The sequence below is a fragment of the Panthera onca genome, chromosome E3 (assembly GCF_046562875.1).
Source record: "Panthera onca isolate mPanOnc1 chromosome E3, mPanOnc1 haplotype 2, whole genome shotgun sequence".
Lineage (NCBI taxonomy): Eukaryota > Metazoa > Chordata > Mammalia > Carnivora > Felidae > Panthera > Panthera onca.
Genome location: NC_138354.1, coordinates 34,758,242 through 34,775,010, shown reverse-complemented (window position 1 = coordinate 34,775,010; position 16,769 = coordinate 34,758,242). Strand labels below are relative to the sequence as shown.

The 16,769-nt window shown below is 52.1% G+C and overlaps 1 protein-coding gene across 2 annotated transcripts; it reads right to left on the bottom strand.

Annotated features, from left to right (window-relative positions):
• Positions 1-204: 204 nt before the first annotated feature.
• On the bottom strand, positions 205-12,199 carry TMEM114 (transmembrane protein 114). 2 transcript variants are annotated; one of them, XM_078440265.2, is made up of 4 exons: positions 11,980-12,199; positions 11,601-11,681; positions 1,635-1,772; positions 205-437 (listed from the first exon to the last, which is right to left on the bottom strand). In XM_078440265.2, exons 1-4 carry the CDS (start codon positions 12,197-12,199, stop codon positions 205-207), a joined length of 672 nt encoding a protein of 223 aa, XP_078296391.1. The 2 variants fall into 2 exon arrangements, with proteins under 2 accessions (XP_078296391.1, XP_060504421.1); XM_060648438.3 differs by lacking the exon at positions 1,635-1,772.
• Between the last annotated feature and the right edge of the window lie 4,570 nt (positions 12,200-16,769).

Here is a 16,769-nt window from a genome sequence, read left to right as displayed (position 1 = left end):
CTCCGGCCCGCACGGACACACACGTGCACGGACACACAGACGCGCCAGGCCCGGCCGCACACACGGCACGGAGTCGACAGCCGGGTCCGGAGCTCAGTCCACAGCGGCTCTCGGGCTGAGGAGGAGGAGACTGCAGCCCCCCCCACAACGGGTCCCGGCCGCCCCCGGCCAGCCCCTCCCTCCCAGCGGACCAGGCACCCGGGCTCAGACGGCCTGGTCCTGCCTCTGCCTCAGGCTGAGCACACGGGCCGCCACCACGAAGGCCACCCCGGTGAACAGCTCAGTGACGAAGCTGATCCAGCCCAGGGCCAGGGACCAGCCGAAGCGGATGTCCACCTGGTCCAGGAGGGCCTTCTCCTCCAGGAGACACAGTGCCTCCTGGAAGGCGGCGGCCGAGTACGCGATGTAGACACTCATTCCAGCGAGGGTCACCAAGGCTGCGGGACAGGCAAAGGAGAGCAGATCAAACCCCGGGGCTCTGCGTCCTCCTCCTCCTGCTCCTCCCCCTCCCCCCTTTCCCCGTCCCTTCTGCCCTCAAAAACTCCTGTTCGTCACCACATCTCAGCTCGTGTTGATTCCAGGACCTCCCAGAGCAGGTCAAACCCCCTGTGGTTTCACAGCACCTCACGGCCCTCCGTCACTGTCCAGGTCAGAGGCGCATTTTGCATTTGTGAGATCACTGAGCTGACGTCCACCCCCCGACAACGGGCTATGAGTTTCAGGGGCCTCGTCCTGGATTCCCCCGGTGCCCAGAACGGGGCTGGCACGCGGTGGGCCTCCATAGACCGTGAACTAGGGCAGTGCCGTCCAGGGCCACAGCTGCTGGCCACAGGGGACAACTTAAACCAATTTAAATGAACCCCTCAGCCCTCCCGGGCATCCGCCACACCTCAAGTGCCCCACAGCCTGGTTCGAGGCTCCCCCTTGGCACAGCGCGGATCAGACTTCCCGCCACTGCAGAACGTACGACTGGCCAGCGTGGTTTCGAGAATTAGTCACTGAGTGAGCTATTAATGCCAGTATTGGTAACAGTAGTGGGTGATTGGAGGACATCTGAGCCTCACGATATTTTCACGTCCAGACATTCTTTTTGGGTTTTTTCCTCCATGGACCCCAGGTGTGTGCATCACCTCTGTACTTGTTTTGTTTTGTTTTGTTTTGTTTTCAAGGAGGGAGGCCTTACGCTCCCAGCCTCGCGCTGGAGCCCATCTTTGAAAGCCTCTGGTCTGCCAGACCACAGGGCTGACAGGCATTGCCCATTTTTTAAGCAAGCAAGCAAGCAAGCAAGCAGGATCTGTCAGGACATCAGAGAGACACGAAGACCAAGGGTCTCCGGCCAACCCACAGCCCTCAAGCGGAAGCTGTCAGCGTCTTCTGTGAAACCAGGAAAGCAATCCTGAGGATCTGCCCCTGCCGTCTGCTTCTCTCTTGGGGCCACAGACCCAGGGACCCTGGGCCAAAACCATTCGCCCCACCCAGCTATGTGGACAGGATGTCACATATGGACATCCCCATGTCACAGATGGGGAAACCGAGACCCAGAGAGGGAATGGGACGCCCGCCCCACCCACCCCTGCCGAGGGTTCATGCACATCCCCTTCCGAAGCCCGCGCTCCACGCATGGGGGCACCTACCTCCAAAGAGGAAGAGGGTCCCCGTGAGCAGGAGGAGGATGGAGACTCGAAGGAGGAAGCTCAGAAACCCCGTCATCCCCCCAAAAACCATCAGGATAAGGCTGAGCGGCAGCAGAATCACAAATGTCCCATGCATGGCTTAGAAGAGAGAGGAGGACAGCGGGCAGAGGAGGGTTAGCAACATCCTGCAGTTAATCAACAAACACTGTGCACCACCTAGGGGCCAGGCCCCGGGTGCTGGGAACAAAAATTAACAGCGTTGTTACTACCGTGTCAAGACCTCACTCTTTTTCATGGCTGAATAATATTCCCTCGTCTAAATGAAGTTAAGAGAAAGACACATACCATTTGATTTCACTGATGTAGAATCTAAAAGACAAGTGAATGAGCAAACAGAAAACAGACACTTTCATGCCCAGAACAAACTGGGGCAGGACAAGTGACATAAAGGGAGTTAAGAGGTACACACTCCCAAGTATAAGATAAATGAGTCACTGCATGGGGACTATAGTCATTAATACTGTAGTAACGTTGCATGGAGACAGATGGTGACTACACCTGTCATGATGTACAGAATTGTCAGATCCCTATGTTGTACCCCTGACACTAATATATTTTTAAAAACTTTTTTAGTGTTTATTTATTTTTGAGGGAGAGAGAGACAGAGCGTGAGTGGGGGCGGGGCAGAGAGAGAGGGAGGCACAGAATCCGAAGCCGGCTCCAGGGTCCGAGCTGTCAGCACAGAGCCCCACGCGGGGCTCGAACTCACGAACTCTGAGACTGTGACCTGAGCCGAAGTGGGACGCTCAACCGACTGGGCCACCCAGGCGCCCCTCCCCCGACACTAATATAATGCTGTATGTCAAGCAAGCACACGAGTGGTTAAAACGATGGACTTGAGAGCCAGATGCTCTGCATCTGAATTCAGGCTGACTATGGGGCCATGGGCCTGTCACTTAACTCCACAGAACCTCCCTGTCCACATCTGTGAAACGGAGGCAATAACATGGGACTCACAGTATTACCATAAGGACAGCGTGCGTGAAGATGATGGGCAGCGCAGGAAAGCGTAACCATGTGGTAAGCACTAGATAGATGGTGACCTTGCCAGTAGTAACAATGAGGGAGACAATAATCCGGTCCGACACCCACTGTGACCAGATCACCTTGTCTTCAACCCTCTAAATGCTACCAGCCCTGGCAAGTCAAGGAAACAAGACCGGCCTCCCTTCTTCCTTCCTTCCTTCCTTCCTTCCTTCCTTCCTTCCTTCCTTCCCTCCTTCCTTCCTTCCTTCCTTCCTTCCTTAAGGAAAAGTCTTGGGCCAGTAAGTAAGATCTGTGGCCCTGTATGGCATTGCCTCCCTTCTTCCTTCCTTCCTTCCTTCCTTCCTTCCTTCCTTCCTTAAGGAAAAGTCTTGGGCCAGTAAGTAAGATCTGTGGCCCTGTATGGCATTGCCTCCCTCCCTCCTTCCTTCCTTCCTTCCTTCCTTCCTTAAGGAAAAGTCTTGGGCCAGTAAGTAAGATCTGTGGCCCTGTATGGCATTGCCTCCAGACTATGGCTGGGAAGGGAAATCATTTCTCATTTAGAAATTAATGAGGTTTCCTGGGGCGGGTTCAGCCCGGCGGCACGGTGTGTGAGTTTCCCCAGACACGCCGCAAGCTGACTTGACGTACACGTTCAATTAAATGTCTGGGTAAGAACAGGCTTCCTGTGGGAGAGTTGTAAAATCTCCTGCTGAAGTCTGGCTGAGCTTCTTGTGGGGTGTGAGCGTGTGTGTGTGTGTGTGTGTGTGTGTGTGTGTGTGTGTGTTCTAGTCTTTGTTATTTCCAGAGCCACAGACGTGGGGCATGAATATTGATTCTGAGTTCTGTTCCCCTTAGAAATGTATCCACTTCTGGGGAGGCTGGGTGGCTCAGTCAGTTGAGCATCCAACTTCAGCTCAGGTCATGATCTCATGGTTGGTGGGTTCGAGCCCTGTGTCTGGCTCTGTGCTGACAGCTCAGAGCCTGGAGCCTGCTTCCGATTCTGTGTCTCCCTCTCTCTCTGCCTCTCTCTCTCTCTCTCTCTCAGAAGTAAATAAACTTAAAAAAAAATGTTTTTAAGATCCTGAACTTAATTACATGTACAAGGACACTGTTTACAAATAAGGTCACATCTCCACGGACCAGGGGTTAGGACATGGATGTATCTTTCTTTTTTGGGGGGAGAGGGGGTGACACCTTCCAATCCAGTACAGTGTTTATGGTAGCAGCTCAACAGATCGTAGCTAAGATTACTACATAGAATTAATAATAATCATCATAAATGTTGACAGGTCATTGTTTTATCAAGGGCAAATGTGTGTCCAAGGGCAAGAGGCCTTTCAATATAGAAGTGCTTTGTGGCAAGTAAAGAGAAGAGCAAATACAGAAAGAGGCAAAAATGTTCATGCCAAGGAAAAGATTATTGTGATCATCCCGTTTTCACACTGTTCAAAGAACTGCTCACTGGGAAAACCAGGCTTCCAATTCCACAATGCCAGCGAGGTCAGGCAGCCCCAGGGTGGTTACCCAAGTAATAGTCGTGCTCTTAAAGAAAGCAGAGACACAACTCTCTCCAGAAATATCCAAAGCACTGGCAAAAGAAGAAAATCTCAGGAACCATCTCCCAAAGGGGGAAATGTCACACTGACTTTATTTTCAAACCTTGTCAAAGCGACGCTGAGCCCCAGGAAGGGCTCAGAGATATTCAATCCTACCGTGCCTTGTAAGGAAGTGAATTTTTTTTTTAATTTGAAGGAAAAATAAGATTAAAAGAGAGAGGGAGGCAAACCAAAAGAGACTCTTAAATACAGACAACAAGCTGAGGGTTGATGGAGGGGAGGTGGGTTGGGGATGGGCTAGATGGGCGATGGGCATTAGGAGGGCACTTGTTGGGACGAGCACTGGGTGTTGTATGTAAGTGATGAATCACTAAATTCTACTCCTGAAGTCATTATTACACTATATGTTAATTAAATTGGATTTAAATTTTTAAAAAATTTTTTAAAAAGAAACAAATTTTTACATATTTGTCCTTGAATCTGTTGTGACCACACACAACTCGGTCCTTTTGAGAACAGAGATGACATCGTGCAACCCAAGGTGCATTACTGTGATGCGGGCAAAGCAGGGCTCTACAAGCAAAGACCTGGGTTCAATTCCCGACTCTACCTGTACCCAGGTGAATGTCATTGTCTCCCAAAAGCCTGCTTCCTCTCCTGTCCGTTGGACCAAGGGCTTTGACTTTGCCAAGCTGTTAATGAGCGCCAAGTGTGAGAATAACTGTTTCCTTCTTGCCCTCCAGCATCCTGGGCTCCACCAGGTAAGAAGTGTGATTCCCATTTCACTGATGAGGAAAGTGAGGTTCAAGACACGCAGCTCAGTTCCTCAAGGTGGAGCAGCGGAGATGGAACAGCCAAGGAGGCTGACAAAGGGGTGGTAAGATGGGCGTTTCACCCAGCCTGGGGATTAGGAAGGTCTCTCAGGGCTGCAAAAGAGGTCTGGACCTAAGGTCAGACGAGAAGGTGTGGGGCAGGCGTTCCTGAACGAGGGGACAGAAAGCGCCAAATCCAGGAAGCCGGAGTTATCTGGAAGCATCCGCACATCCCAGCTCTTGCAGCTGGAGAGCCAGGGGGCGCTCACCAAGGTCCCAGGAGCCATGCTAAGGAGAAATCCAACCACCCGGGGGGCGTCCTCCTGGGGCTTGCTCTAGAGCAAACACAACAACATTGTTCTTCCAAGAAACGAAGACGAGAGCGGTGTGGCCACCACCTCAACCCCTCCTTCGTCCTCTCCTCCCCAGAGCGAACCTCTTGTCAGTGCTTGGATGTACATACTTCCAGTCTTCTTTCCATATGTTTACGTATCTTACCTGTCTCTCTAATTCTAAAGGGCACCCTTCAATCCGAAAACATCATGTGTTGGACCTTCCACAGCATCTCAGACTTACAATGGCCGTGTTGCTTCCTTTCCTAATGGCACGTAAATAAAGGTACATCTTATTGTTTTGGGGCCGTACTCATAGCAAAGAGATCGTGTTGGGAATAGCATCACACTACCCATAACACTCTGGAACTTGCTTTATTCACTCCACGGTATTTCTTGGCGTTTTATCCACATTAGTATACTCTTCTTTACGGATTTACATCATCTTCCGAAGAATAAACATACCACAGGCAGACACGTAGCATATCTCCACCCATGAGCACTGAGGTCGTACCTTGTTCTCTGCTGTTACAAACACGGTTTGGGTGAGCCTCTTCTTAGAAACCTCGTAGTAGGATCCCAAGAAATGGAATCACTTCGAATATGAATCTTTTGTTTCCTTGTTCATTTATTTTTTTAATTTATTTTATTTTATTTTTTTTATTATATGAAATTTATTGTCAAATTAGTTTCCATACAACACCCAGTGCTCATCGCAAAAGATGCCCTCTTCAATGCCCATCACCTACCCTCCCCTCCTTCCCACCCTCCATCAACCCTCAGTTTGTTCTCAGTTTTTAAGAGTCTCTTATGCTTTGGCTCTCTCTCCCACTCTAACCTCTTTTTTTTCTTTTTTTTCCTTCCCCTCCCCCATGGGTTTCTGTTAAGCTTCTCAGGATCCACATAAGACTGAAACCATATGGTATCTGTCTTTCTCTGTATGGCTTATTTCACTTAGCATCACACTCTCCAATTCCATCCACGTTGCTACAAAAGGCCATATTTCATTCTTTCTCATTGCCATGTAGTATTCCATTGTGTATATAAACCACAATTTCTTTTTTTTTTTTAATTTTTTTTTTCAACGTTTTTTTTATTTATTTTTGGGACAGAGAGAGACAGAGCATGAACGGGGGAGGGGCAGAGAGAGAGGGAGACACAGAATCAGAAACAGGCTCCAGGCTCCGAGCCATCAGCCCAGAGCCTGACGCGGGGCTCAAACTCACGGACCGCGAGATCGTGACCTGGCTGAAGTCGGACGCTTAACCGACTGCGCCACCCAGGCGCCCCGTCAACCACAATTTCTTTATCCATTCATCAGTTGATGGACATTTAGGCTTTTTCCACAATTTGGCTATTGTTGAGAGTGCTGCGATAAACATTGGGGCACAAGTGCCCCTATGCATCAGCACTCCTGTATCCCTTGGGTAAATTCCTAGCAGTGCTATTGCTGGGTCATAGGGTAGGTCTATTTTTAATTCTGGGGGGAACCTCCACACTGTTTTCCAGAGTGGCCCCTTGTTCGTTTAAAGTGTATACTTGACTTTCAACAGGCACCCCAAGAGGCAGCCAAGAGGGCCTTTGTGCCCGGAGATGCTGAAACCCTCCTGCCTACCACACAGCTATGCATAAGTCACACTGAGAATTTCCCCCTGGATTCAGGCAGCCTCTGAATGCCATTATGTCCCCAATCCCTTTCTTTCTGTCCCCCACCATCTCTACTCTTGAAACCTGCACCAAGCATCATGGGAGGGCTGCAACAGCTGGGTACCCAGCAGGACCGGAGATCCAGTCTTGTGATTTTTCCAACATCACCTCCTCAGAGGACAAGCAGGCCAGGCCTCTGGCCCTCCGTCCAGCTTCTGCCCCTGCTGTGCTGTGTTGGGCGAGGCATTTGGCCTCTCCATGTCTGAAGCATTTGGCTGTAGGAGGATCAGTCTGACCTTTTTCCTGGCTCTTAGGAGATGCAGCCAAAGTAAGGAACAGGCAGGACATGAGGTGTGTGTTAGAAGCACTTTCTAGGGGCACCTGGGGGGCTCAGTCAGTTGAGCATCTGACTTCAGCTCAAGTCATGAGTTCGAGCCTCACATCGGGCTCTCTACTGTCAGCATGGAGCCCACCTCAGATCCTCTGTCCCCCTCTCTCTGCACCTCCCCCACTCACGCTCTCTCTTTCTCTCTCAAAAATAAAAAATAGAGGGGCGCCTGGGTGGCTTAGTCAGTTAAGCGTCCGACTTTGGCTCAGGTCACGGTCTCACGGTTCGTGGGTTTGAGCCCCGCGTTGGGCTTTGTGCTGACAGCTCAGAGCCTGGAGCCTGTTTCAGATTCTGTGTCTCTGTCTTTCTCTGCCCCTCCCCAGCTCATTCTCTCTCTCTCTCAAAAATAAATAAACATTAAAACTTTTGGGGCGCCTGGGTGGCTCAGTCGGTTGAGGGTCCGACTTCAGCTCAGGTCATGATCTCGCAGTTTGTGAGTTCGAGCCCCGCATCGGGCTCTGTGCTGACAGCTCGGAGCCTGGAGCCTGCTTCAGATTCTGTGTCTTCCTCTCCCTCTGCCCCTCCCCTGCTCATGCTCTGTCTCTCTCTGTCTCAAAAATAAATAAAACATTAAAAAAAAAAAACTTTTAAAATACATAAAAGAAGAAACAACCAGACCCACTTTCCACACTGTCTCCAGAAACGCCGGCCTTCCAGCTGTCTGTGGACCTCCCCCACCACCCCAAATCTACTGCACAGCTCTGCTCATGCTAAGCCTCCTGGTAAATCTCGATCTGATTCCTTGTCAGAAGAGGCAGTGTAGGATGGGGACTCTGAATCCAGGAAAGAGCCAAAAGCTCCTCTTCTGGACTCCGATGGCCTTGGGCTCAGCACGCTCGCATTACGTGGGAATCGTACTCAGTGTCGTCTCATTCTCAAAGGGTAGCAACGGCCTGGATTCAATTCCCAGACCTACCTGTTACGGTGCAAACTTTGATAACTTACGTAACCTCTCTGTGCTTCAGTTTCCTCATTTGAAAAGTGAAGGTGATAATAAAAGTTCCTGCCTTGTGAGACTGTCCTGAAGATTAAGTGAGGTGATATATGCAAAGCACTCAGAATAGCATCGGGCACACGCGACTGTTCCATAAATGTTGGCTGTTCCTCTCGCTGTCCTTCAACCACTCCACGGAAAGGTGACCCTGCTTCGTTCCCTTTGTACACCTGCTACTATTTGAAACAAGTTTACGTTTATTTAGTCACTGGCCCGTGTGTTTATTGTCTGCCTTCTGCGCTAGACTCTAAACTCTGTGTGAGACGCACCTGTCTCCTCATGTTCTAGCCCCCCGCCCGTCTAGCCCAGTGTGAGGAGGAATACTTATGGACTAAGTCTCTAGTGATTAGCTCCATTTTACAGATGAGAAGCCTGAGGCTCAGGGAGGCAATGTGACTTAGAGCAGGAGGAGGCGACATTAATTGAGCTCCCACTATGCATGGTGTGACTATGCTGCTTTGCTTATGTGATCTCATTCCATCTCAAAGCAGCCCATTTATGGAAACAGGGGACTTGCCAGAAGTCACACAGCTGGTCAGATGTGGGGACCCCCATCTATGACAGGACTGGCCCTGCTCCTATCCCAAGTTACAAGCGCCGACTCTGCCCGGCCAATCACCACATCCCATCCCCTCGGCCACAATGATTGGCTCAGACCTGGGCTTGTGATCCAATGTGGCCCAATGAGAAGCCTATTTGGAAGTTTCTGCAGACTTTTGGGAAACAGAGAACCTCCTGCCGCTTGGGTTGCTGAGACTGGAGAGGACTTGTTGAAAACAGGACCCAAACAGAAGCAAAGCGCAGAGAGGAGAAGAAAGAAATTGAGTTTAGCTCTCTGGATCCCAGCACACTTGAACTTTTCAAGCGGACCAAGAAGTCCTCTTCTTGTTTAAACAAGGATGATTTGTGTTTCACCAAAAGACTCCCGGCTGATGCAGCTAGCCTGGTTGTTTCTAGATTATGGCTCTTTTTTCGACACGGTATGCAATCTGACGAGCCCCTCCCCCCCCAAAAAAATAATTCCAGTCCCCGGCCAAGCAACCAAACCCATGTCAACCCCAGAGCTAATCTGGAAGACAAAACATCCAAGCAAGGTGGGTTTTTAGCAGGCGCTGGAGTGGTCTGCCTGCTTGGGTTTCCTTGCAGGAAAAAACCCAAGACTCCTTCCCCAGACACTCCCACTGGGATTTGTCTAGGAAGCTGACTCGGAGAATGTGCTGCTTTGACAACTGTCCTGTCTCGTCTACGACCTCAAAAGCAGGTCCTCGAAGGAAAGGAACATCTTCACATAACAGAAGAGCCTGGCCAAGATTCACGGTTCATTCTGAGGATAAAGGGAGTCTGAGAAAAGGCTCTTTCTGGGGGTGGTGTGCAACGAGCATGCGGTCTGAAGGGGCAGCCTTCATGGTGTAACAGCAACTCCGACTCATGGTGGACTCATGGAGCACAGGCACCGCTGAGGCTCCTCAAACGCACCCGCCCGTCCCATCCTCCCCGCATCCTCATGAAGAGAGATGGCTGGTATGCCCACTTTGCCAATGAGGGAGCTGAGGCTCGGAGAGGTTAAGACACCTGTCCCAGGAGCACAGAGTGTCCTGCTAAAGGTCTGGGCTGCACTTGACACCCACCTCCCTCACGTCAAGGCCAGGAACTCTTGATTATTCTTGAAACGATGCTCTAGGAACACCGAACATTGATTCTGCTCTGCCTGGGGCTGAAGACAGAGTTCCCTCGTCTCCCACATATTTCAAGGGTCTAGGGGAACATCTCCTTCACTGGGACCTTATGCAGTGGGACTGGGTTCTATCAACTCATGAGAGCCAACAGCTAAGTTTTTGGGATTTGGGGGAGCCAGTTGACATCATGTTGACAGCTTGAAACATCTACACCACAGAAATCGGCAAATGCTTCAAATCAAACCAGGAGACTCCCTCCTTCCCCAGAAAGACCATTGTTAACTCTTTCCCGGCACACCACCGGACTTCGGAGAAAGGGTCTGTTTCACTGACATATTTATTCATTTATGTTCCACTTCTAACATACTATAATATAGTCATTCTCACCCCTGCTCAGCAAATCTTGGCTTTGACCCCACTCCATGCCAGGTTCTGTGCTAAATATTGGGCATCAAGCTGAGGCAAGACAGACATGGTCCCTGACCTCATGTTTTCATCGTCTAATGAGGGAGCCAGACTTTGACTCAAAAACTGTCACAAAACCTGTGCTATGAGTAGAAGCTGAGCAAGTCAAGCTGGCAGGACGGGAGCAGGGAGAGTTCAGGCAGAGGAAATAGCACGTGCAAAGTCCCAGCGGCAGGAGGAAATTTAGCACATTCTAGCCAGAGAAAAAGAGCAAGGGGGAGAAGGGAATTGGAGAGGCACCCTGGCCAGTGACTTCACCTTTGTCCCCAAGCCTCAACAAGCCTACCCAGAGCTACTCACACTTCTCAGGGTCTATGGAGCTTAGCCCTCATTACCTCATCAGATTCTTTCTATGGTACCTCCCTGAAAAATGAAGGCAATAATGGAGATGATACTAACTCCATAGCACAGCAGGTGCACACTAAATGAAAACATAGATGGAAAGCATTCAGCTCCATGTCTGGTCCACTGCGAGTCTCGGTGAACGAACTGAACTATTATGTTCATTTCCCCTGGAGGGAGGGGGCTGCTCTCTGCCTCTTGATTGCCTTTCTTGAATCATTGCACAAATCCAAGCGCTTGTTCTCAGCACTGAGGATACAAATAAGGCCGACACGGGGCGTGCCTTCGGATCTATGGGCTAAGATCTCTCTTTGCAGCATTCAGGTCCCCAGGCTGGTTTAGGTGTCTCTTCCACCCCGCACCCCCGCTGCTTGTCACTCTGAAATGTGACTGTGCATTTCTACATCTGTCTCCGCAGCTAGTATCTGAGCTCCTGGAGGGCATGACCTAGGTCTTAATTGTCAGCATGATGCCTGGCACATAGAAAGCCTGAGATGAACGTTTGTCGAATGAATTCTAAACCACACGATGTAACCTGTGGAGCAAGAGAGGCCCCGCCCCTGCCCCTCACTCCCCTCCCCGCCCCTGCCCCTCACTCCCCTCCCCGCCCCGGCCCCGTACCGGAGCGCCCCCTCCGCAGTGCCCTGGCCCCGCTCTTTGGAGGAGAGCCCCAAACCTGGCGTCCAGACCCGGGATTCTCCCCCGATCCCCTACCTCCCGGGACTCACTGAGAAGTTGCCGGCTTGAGTCGCTGACGGTCACGTTTTCCTGCCAGAAGGGGTTCATCAGCGGCGCACACGGGCTCTGGACTAGGTGGGGCGGAGGAATCAGCGGCTGCGGGTTCGGAGCGGGGACCCCAGCCGGTGGCCTCGCCCCCCGCGCCCACCCTGGCTGCCGCCCCGGGGGGAGGATCGTGCGGAGCCCGGAGCAGCTGCGGCCGGAACCAGCCCCGCTCTGCAGCCCCCCGCCCACCTGGCCCGGGCCCAGACCCCCCGTTTTGCGCCTTGGGGCGGCGGGGGGTGGGTGGGGGGCAGGGGAAGAGCTGCGAGCCCGGCAACAGGTCCCCGGCGGGCGCGCAGCGCGCAGGGTCCCCGCGCTCAGCCTTACCCCGGCAGGTGCGCCAGAGGCCGGAGTGCGAGCTCAGAGGTTCGAGCTGGCTGCGGTTGGCGGCCCCCGCCCGGCCCCGCACGCCCGGGCCGCCCCGCTCCAGCCGCTCCGTGTCAATGATGTACCAGAAGTCCGTGCCGATGGCGGCCGCCAGGAGCACGAAGCTGAGCGCCCCGGTCAGCGCCGCCGCGCCCGCCAGCGCGCCCAGGTGCACCCGCATGGCGCAGCCGGGACCGCCGCCCGCGGCTCCCAGCTCCGGCTCCCCAGCCTCGGGGCTCGGAGCCGCGCGGGCCTGCCGTCCGCCAGCCCTCCCTCCGGCCCTGGCTCCGCCCTCAGACCCTCACCTGCGCCCGCAGACCTGCCAGCGCCCCTCCCTCAACCGCCCCGGCCTCGCGGAGCCACCGCCACTCTCGGACCCCGCACCCGAGACCTCGGCCTTCCTCCTCCGCCTTCAGACCCCCATCCGAGCCCTCATCCCTCTCCTTGGACCTCCCCCGCCTCGCTCGGACCCCACCCCAGCCCTCCACTCCCACCCCCGACTTTCCTCCCAGCCTCTCTTCCCTCTGTCCGGCCGTCACCCAGTCTGCCCTGCCTGGCCCTTTCCGCCCCAGCCCTCCCGGCTCTCCCCACTTCCAGCCACACGTGCTCGGGGCCTTGCCACGGCTCCCCCTCCTGCCCCCCGTCCCTCGTCCGGACAAGTATGGAAGTTCTCGGCGGCGGACTGCAGGAGGGCAGCCCTCCCACAACCTGGGAGGAAGGCAGCGGGCCTCGCCGGCCTGGCAGTCTTCAACAGCCCCTCTTCCTCCAGCTCCAATAGACTTCCTCCAAAACCCACCTCTGGTTGATATTTCTAGGTCGACTGCAGAGGCAAAAGGCGGGCCCATTTTTCATGAAAGTTTTTTAAGGCGATGGGCTAGGCCAGGTGCTCTGAGCCTATCGCCTCCCCTGCCTCTTCGCGGAAGACCTCCATCACTGCCACCACCATCACCACCATCACCATCCTCTTCTTTTTTTTTTTTTTTTTAATTTTTTTTTTTAACATTTATTTATTTTTGACACACAGAGAGACAGAGCATGAACAGGGGAGGGGCAGAGAGAGAGGGAGACACAGAATCTGAAACAGGCTCCAGGCTCTGAGCCGTCAGCACAGAGCCCGACGCGGGGCTCGAACTCACGGACCGCGAGATCGTGACCTGAGCTGAAGTCGGACGCTTAACCGACTGAGCCACCCAGGCGCCCACTCCTGTGACACATTCTTGAAGAAACATTGTGCCAAGACTCTGCAACTGATAAACTGGACAGAGAATCATTCAACAGAGTGTCCTTAGAACAGGGTGCCATGAGAGAAAGGAACAGGAGGAGGTCATGTGGATTTGGAATCTAGGAAGTGACATGGGCACTGACACGTGAAGCATGGCAAGGCATTTCACGCCCAGGACGTGCCTTACACAAGGGGTTTAGTATATTCTAGAAAAACCAAAAGAAGAGTAATCAGACGAGAACATAGTGAGAGAGAAGCTACTAGAGGGAAATGAGATTGGGGTACAGGTAGGGGCCAGGTCACTCCAGTCCTGAGGCCATGATGGAGCGTTGGGATCCTAGCTGCAGCCACTGAATGGGTTTGAGCAGAGAACTGAAACTTGAATTTACATTTTTTTAAACGTCACGCTCCACGCAGACTTTGGCACAGAGCAGAGACCATAGGGAGAGGCAGGAAGGGCAGCAAGGAGGTCAGTGACGAGGATGTAGCCGTAGAAGCAACAGGAGCTGCGGGCAGCTTGGGCTTGGGTGGTGATGGCAGTACACAGACAGTGAAGTGAATAGATAATCTGAAAATTCTGAGGAGGGCAGAACTGGTAAGACTTGGTGACGGACAGGCCAGGAACCACTGTTTCCCTCGTTACTTTATTCTCCTTACCAACACCGTCCCGACCCCCATCACTGGTATCTGTATCTTCGTCATCCGCAGCACCTGCACCCTGAACAGCACGACCGACAGCAAGAACACACCCTCCCCTTGACTGTGCACACCCTTCCCCTCGGTCACTGCCTCCACCACCGCCATGATGAGGACTGGCCTTTCCCACAACCAGCCCCAAACGAAGCCTTTGCTTTCAATTCCATCCCACTGTCGCTGTTGCCCTCGCTTGCAACATCATGAGATCAGCCCTCCCCTGTTACATCAGCACTAGGGAGGCAGGATGGAGGTGAAATTCAGTGAGGCTGGTCCCAGGCCCCCCAGTGGTGTCTTTAACGTTAAATCTCTTCTCTTCTCTTCTCTTCTCTTCTCTTCTCTTCTCTTCTCTTCTCTTCTCTTCTCTTCTCTTCTCTTCTCTTCCTCTCTCTCTCTCTCTCTCTCTCTCTCTCTCTCTCTCTCTCTGTTGCTGTTCCCCTCTCTCTTGGCTTCATTCTTATGCAGACTCTCACTTGTTGGACCCCAGGGGTCCAGATGAGTGACCCCAGCCAAAAGAAAGCATCTCTTTTTCAATGGTGCCAGGCAAATTTCCAACATTGAAGCTGATCTCCCCATCTCTGACTCATCTCTGTGGGTAGGAGGGATAAAATGCCATGGTGGCCAAGCCCAGGTCACCTGTCCTTTCCTCGACCCAAGGTAAGGTGGATCAGTTTCCCCCCAACATTTGAGCTAAGAGGGGTCACGGCTATCCAATGCAGCAAGTAAAGTCAAATTTGAATTTCAGATAAACAATGAGTAGATACATAGTACAAGTATGTACCATGCAATATTTGGAATATACTTACACACACACACACACACACACACACAAATTGTTTTCCAACCTGAAGTTCAAATTTAACTGAGCATCCTGTATCTTATCTGGCAAAAATCAGGTAGCTTCCCAAAGGAAAACCAAGGTGCTGTTACCGGAACCAGGAGAAGACCAGCACAGAAGATGCCCCCTCTGCCCAGCCTGTTCCTGTGTCTTCTCCAGGTCTCACTTTCCTCAACCCCAAAAGGAGGACTTCTTCCAGGCCCCTTTATAAGGATAACTTGCTTGGTTTTCATCACTCTGTTGTTCCTGAGGATTTTAATATAATCTACCTAACTGTGCTCAGTCACTCTTAAAAAAAAAACAAAACACTAATGTTTTTCAATAAATAGGGAAAGGGGTGAAGCACATCAGACACAGGATGATATCATTACTCAGCCAGTCAACTGAAGAGGCATGATAACATTGGAAGGCTCCTGAGGCAGAATCCAAACAAACCACCGCATTTAGAATTAAAGCCACACCGGGCACCATGCTGGGTCTGGGAGTGGCAGAGAACAACATCAGAGAGGGGGCTCCAGAGGTTGATTTTGAGTCTTAGATCAGCATCTTACAGGCCCTGAGAGCCCAGACAAGGTGCCTTCCTTCTCTGAGCCTCAGTTTCCTCAGCTGTAAAATGGGGGTACTCCTACCTACCATTCCCAGAAGGGGTACTATGAGGATGGGATAAGTGGGTGAGGTTGGTGGATGTAAAAGCACTTTGTAACCTCTGCAGAGTCAGAGCAATGTTACCATTAGTATGTGTGGAAAGCACTTTGAGATGGGGGTCGGAGGGACTGCAATTTAAGAATGTAAGGGAAAAAAATGTTTTAATTTTTTAGAGCGTATTTATTTAGAGAGAGAGAGAGAGAGAGAGAGAGAGCATGAGCAGAGGAGGGGCAGAGACAGAGGGAAAGAGAGAGAATCCCAAGCAGGCTTTGAGCTATCTGCGCCGAGCCCAATCCCATGAACTGGGACATCACACCCTGAGCTGAAACCAAGAGTCGGAGGCCTAAGTGACTGAGCCACCCAGGCGCCCCAAGGAGGAAATGTTTGAAAAGAAAGAGAAGAAGGGCAGAAAGGAGGGAGGATGTCAGGACGTCAAGAAGAAAGGTTACCTCTCATGACAAAGCTCCAGGCATCATGGGCAAGGATGCATTTTGTATTTAGTGGATTCTGGATTCGTGCAGCTCTGAGGGCCTGAGGCCCTGACTGCCTCGCCAGCCTCACACTCCCAGGCCTTGAACACGTGACATTCTTCCCTGCCTCTGGGTCCTCACACGTGCCGTTCCCTTTAACTGGAACAATCTTACCTCCACTTTTTTTTTTCTTGCTTGGTCTCGAAAATTACTTCTCTGGGGAGAAGCTGACACCCCAGCTTGGGTTAAAGGCTCTTACGATATGCCAGTTCAGGTGTGATGAATGTCCCGCCATATCCTGTCCTGCACTCGGGTTCCTAGTTCATGCCTGCAGCATCCTGCTATACACACCCGGCAACTCCCCACGTATGGACTCTTCTCCCCGGGCGTGAAGGGCTGGAACTGAGGGCGGGTGACGGCCCCCAGGACAGCGGGCTCTGTCAGCCTCAGAGGAGGAGAAAGCTGCGAGGTTCCCAGGGCAGGTGAGCCCCACCCTCCTCCCCACTTGTACCACTGTGTCCTAGCATCACCCCCCCAAAATAAAATTAGTTGCCCTCAAATCCCTATCTCAGGGTCTGTCTCAAAAGAAACCCAACCTGAGACATGCACTGAGACTCTCGAGTAGTAATTAATGACTAACGATGAAGTCATTTGCTACCTGTCTGCCTGCTCCTTTGGACACTCGGGCAGTACGGTAGATACTATAGGACAACTCATTCAACACCACCCTGATCCGACTCCCCCTTCACATTCCAGCCAGTGGTGGCCACGTGACAAAATTCTGACCGACGCGGTAGAAGCAGAGTCTGTTAGGAAGGTGAGCCCCAAGGTAAGAAAAAAAAAAAAAAAAAAGACCTTGGGAGGAGAAGGCTTTTGGTCCTCT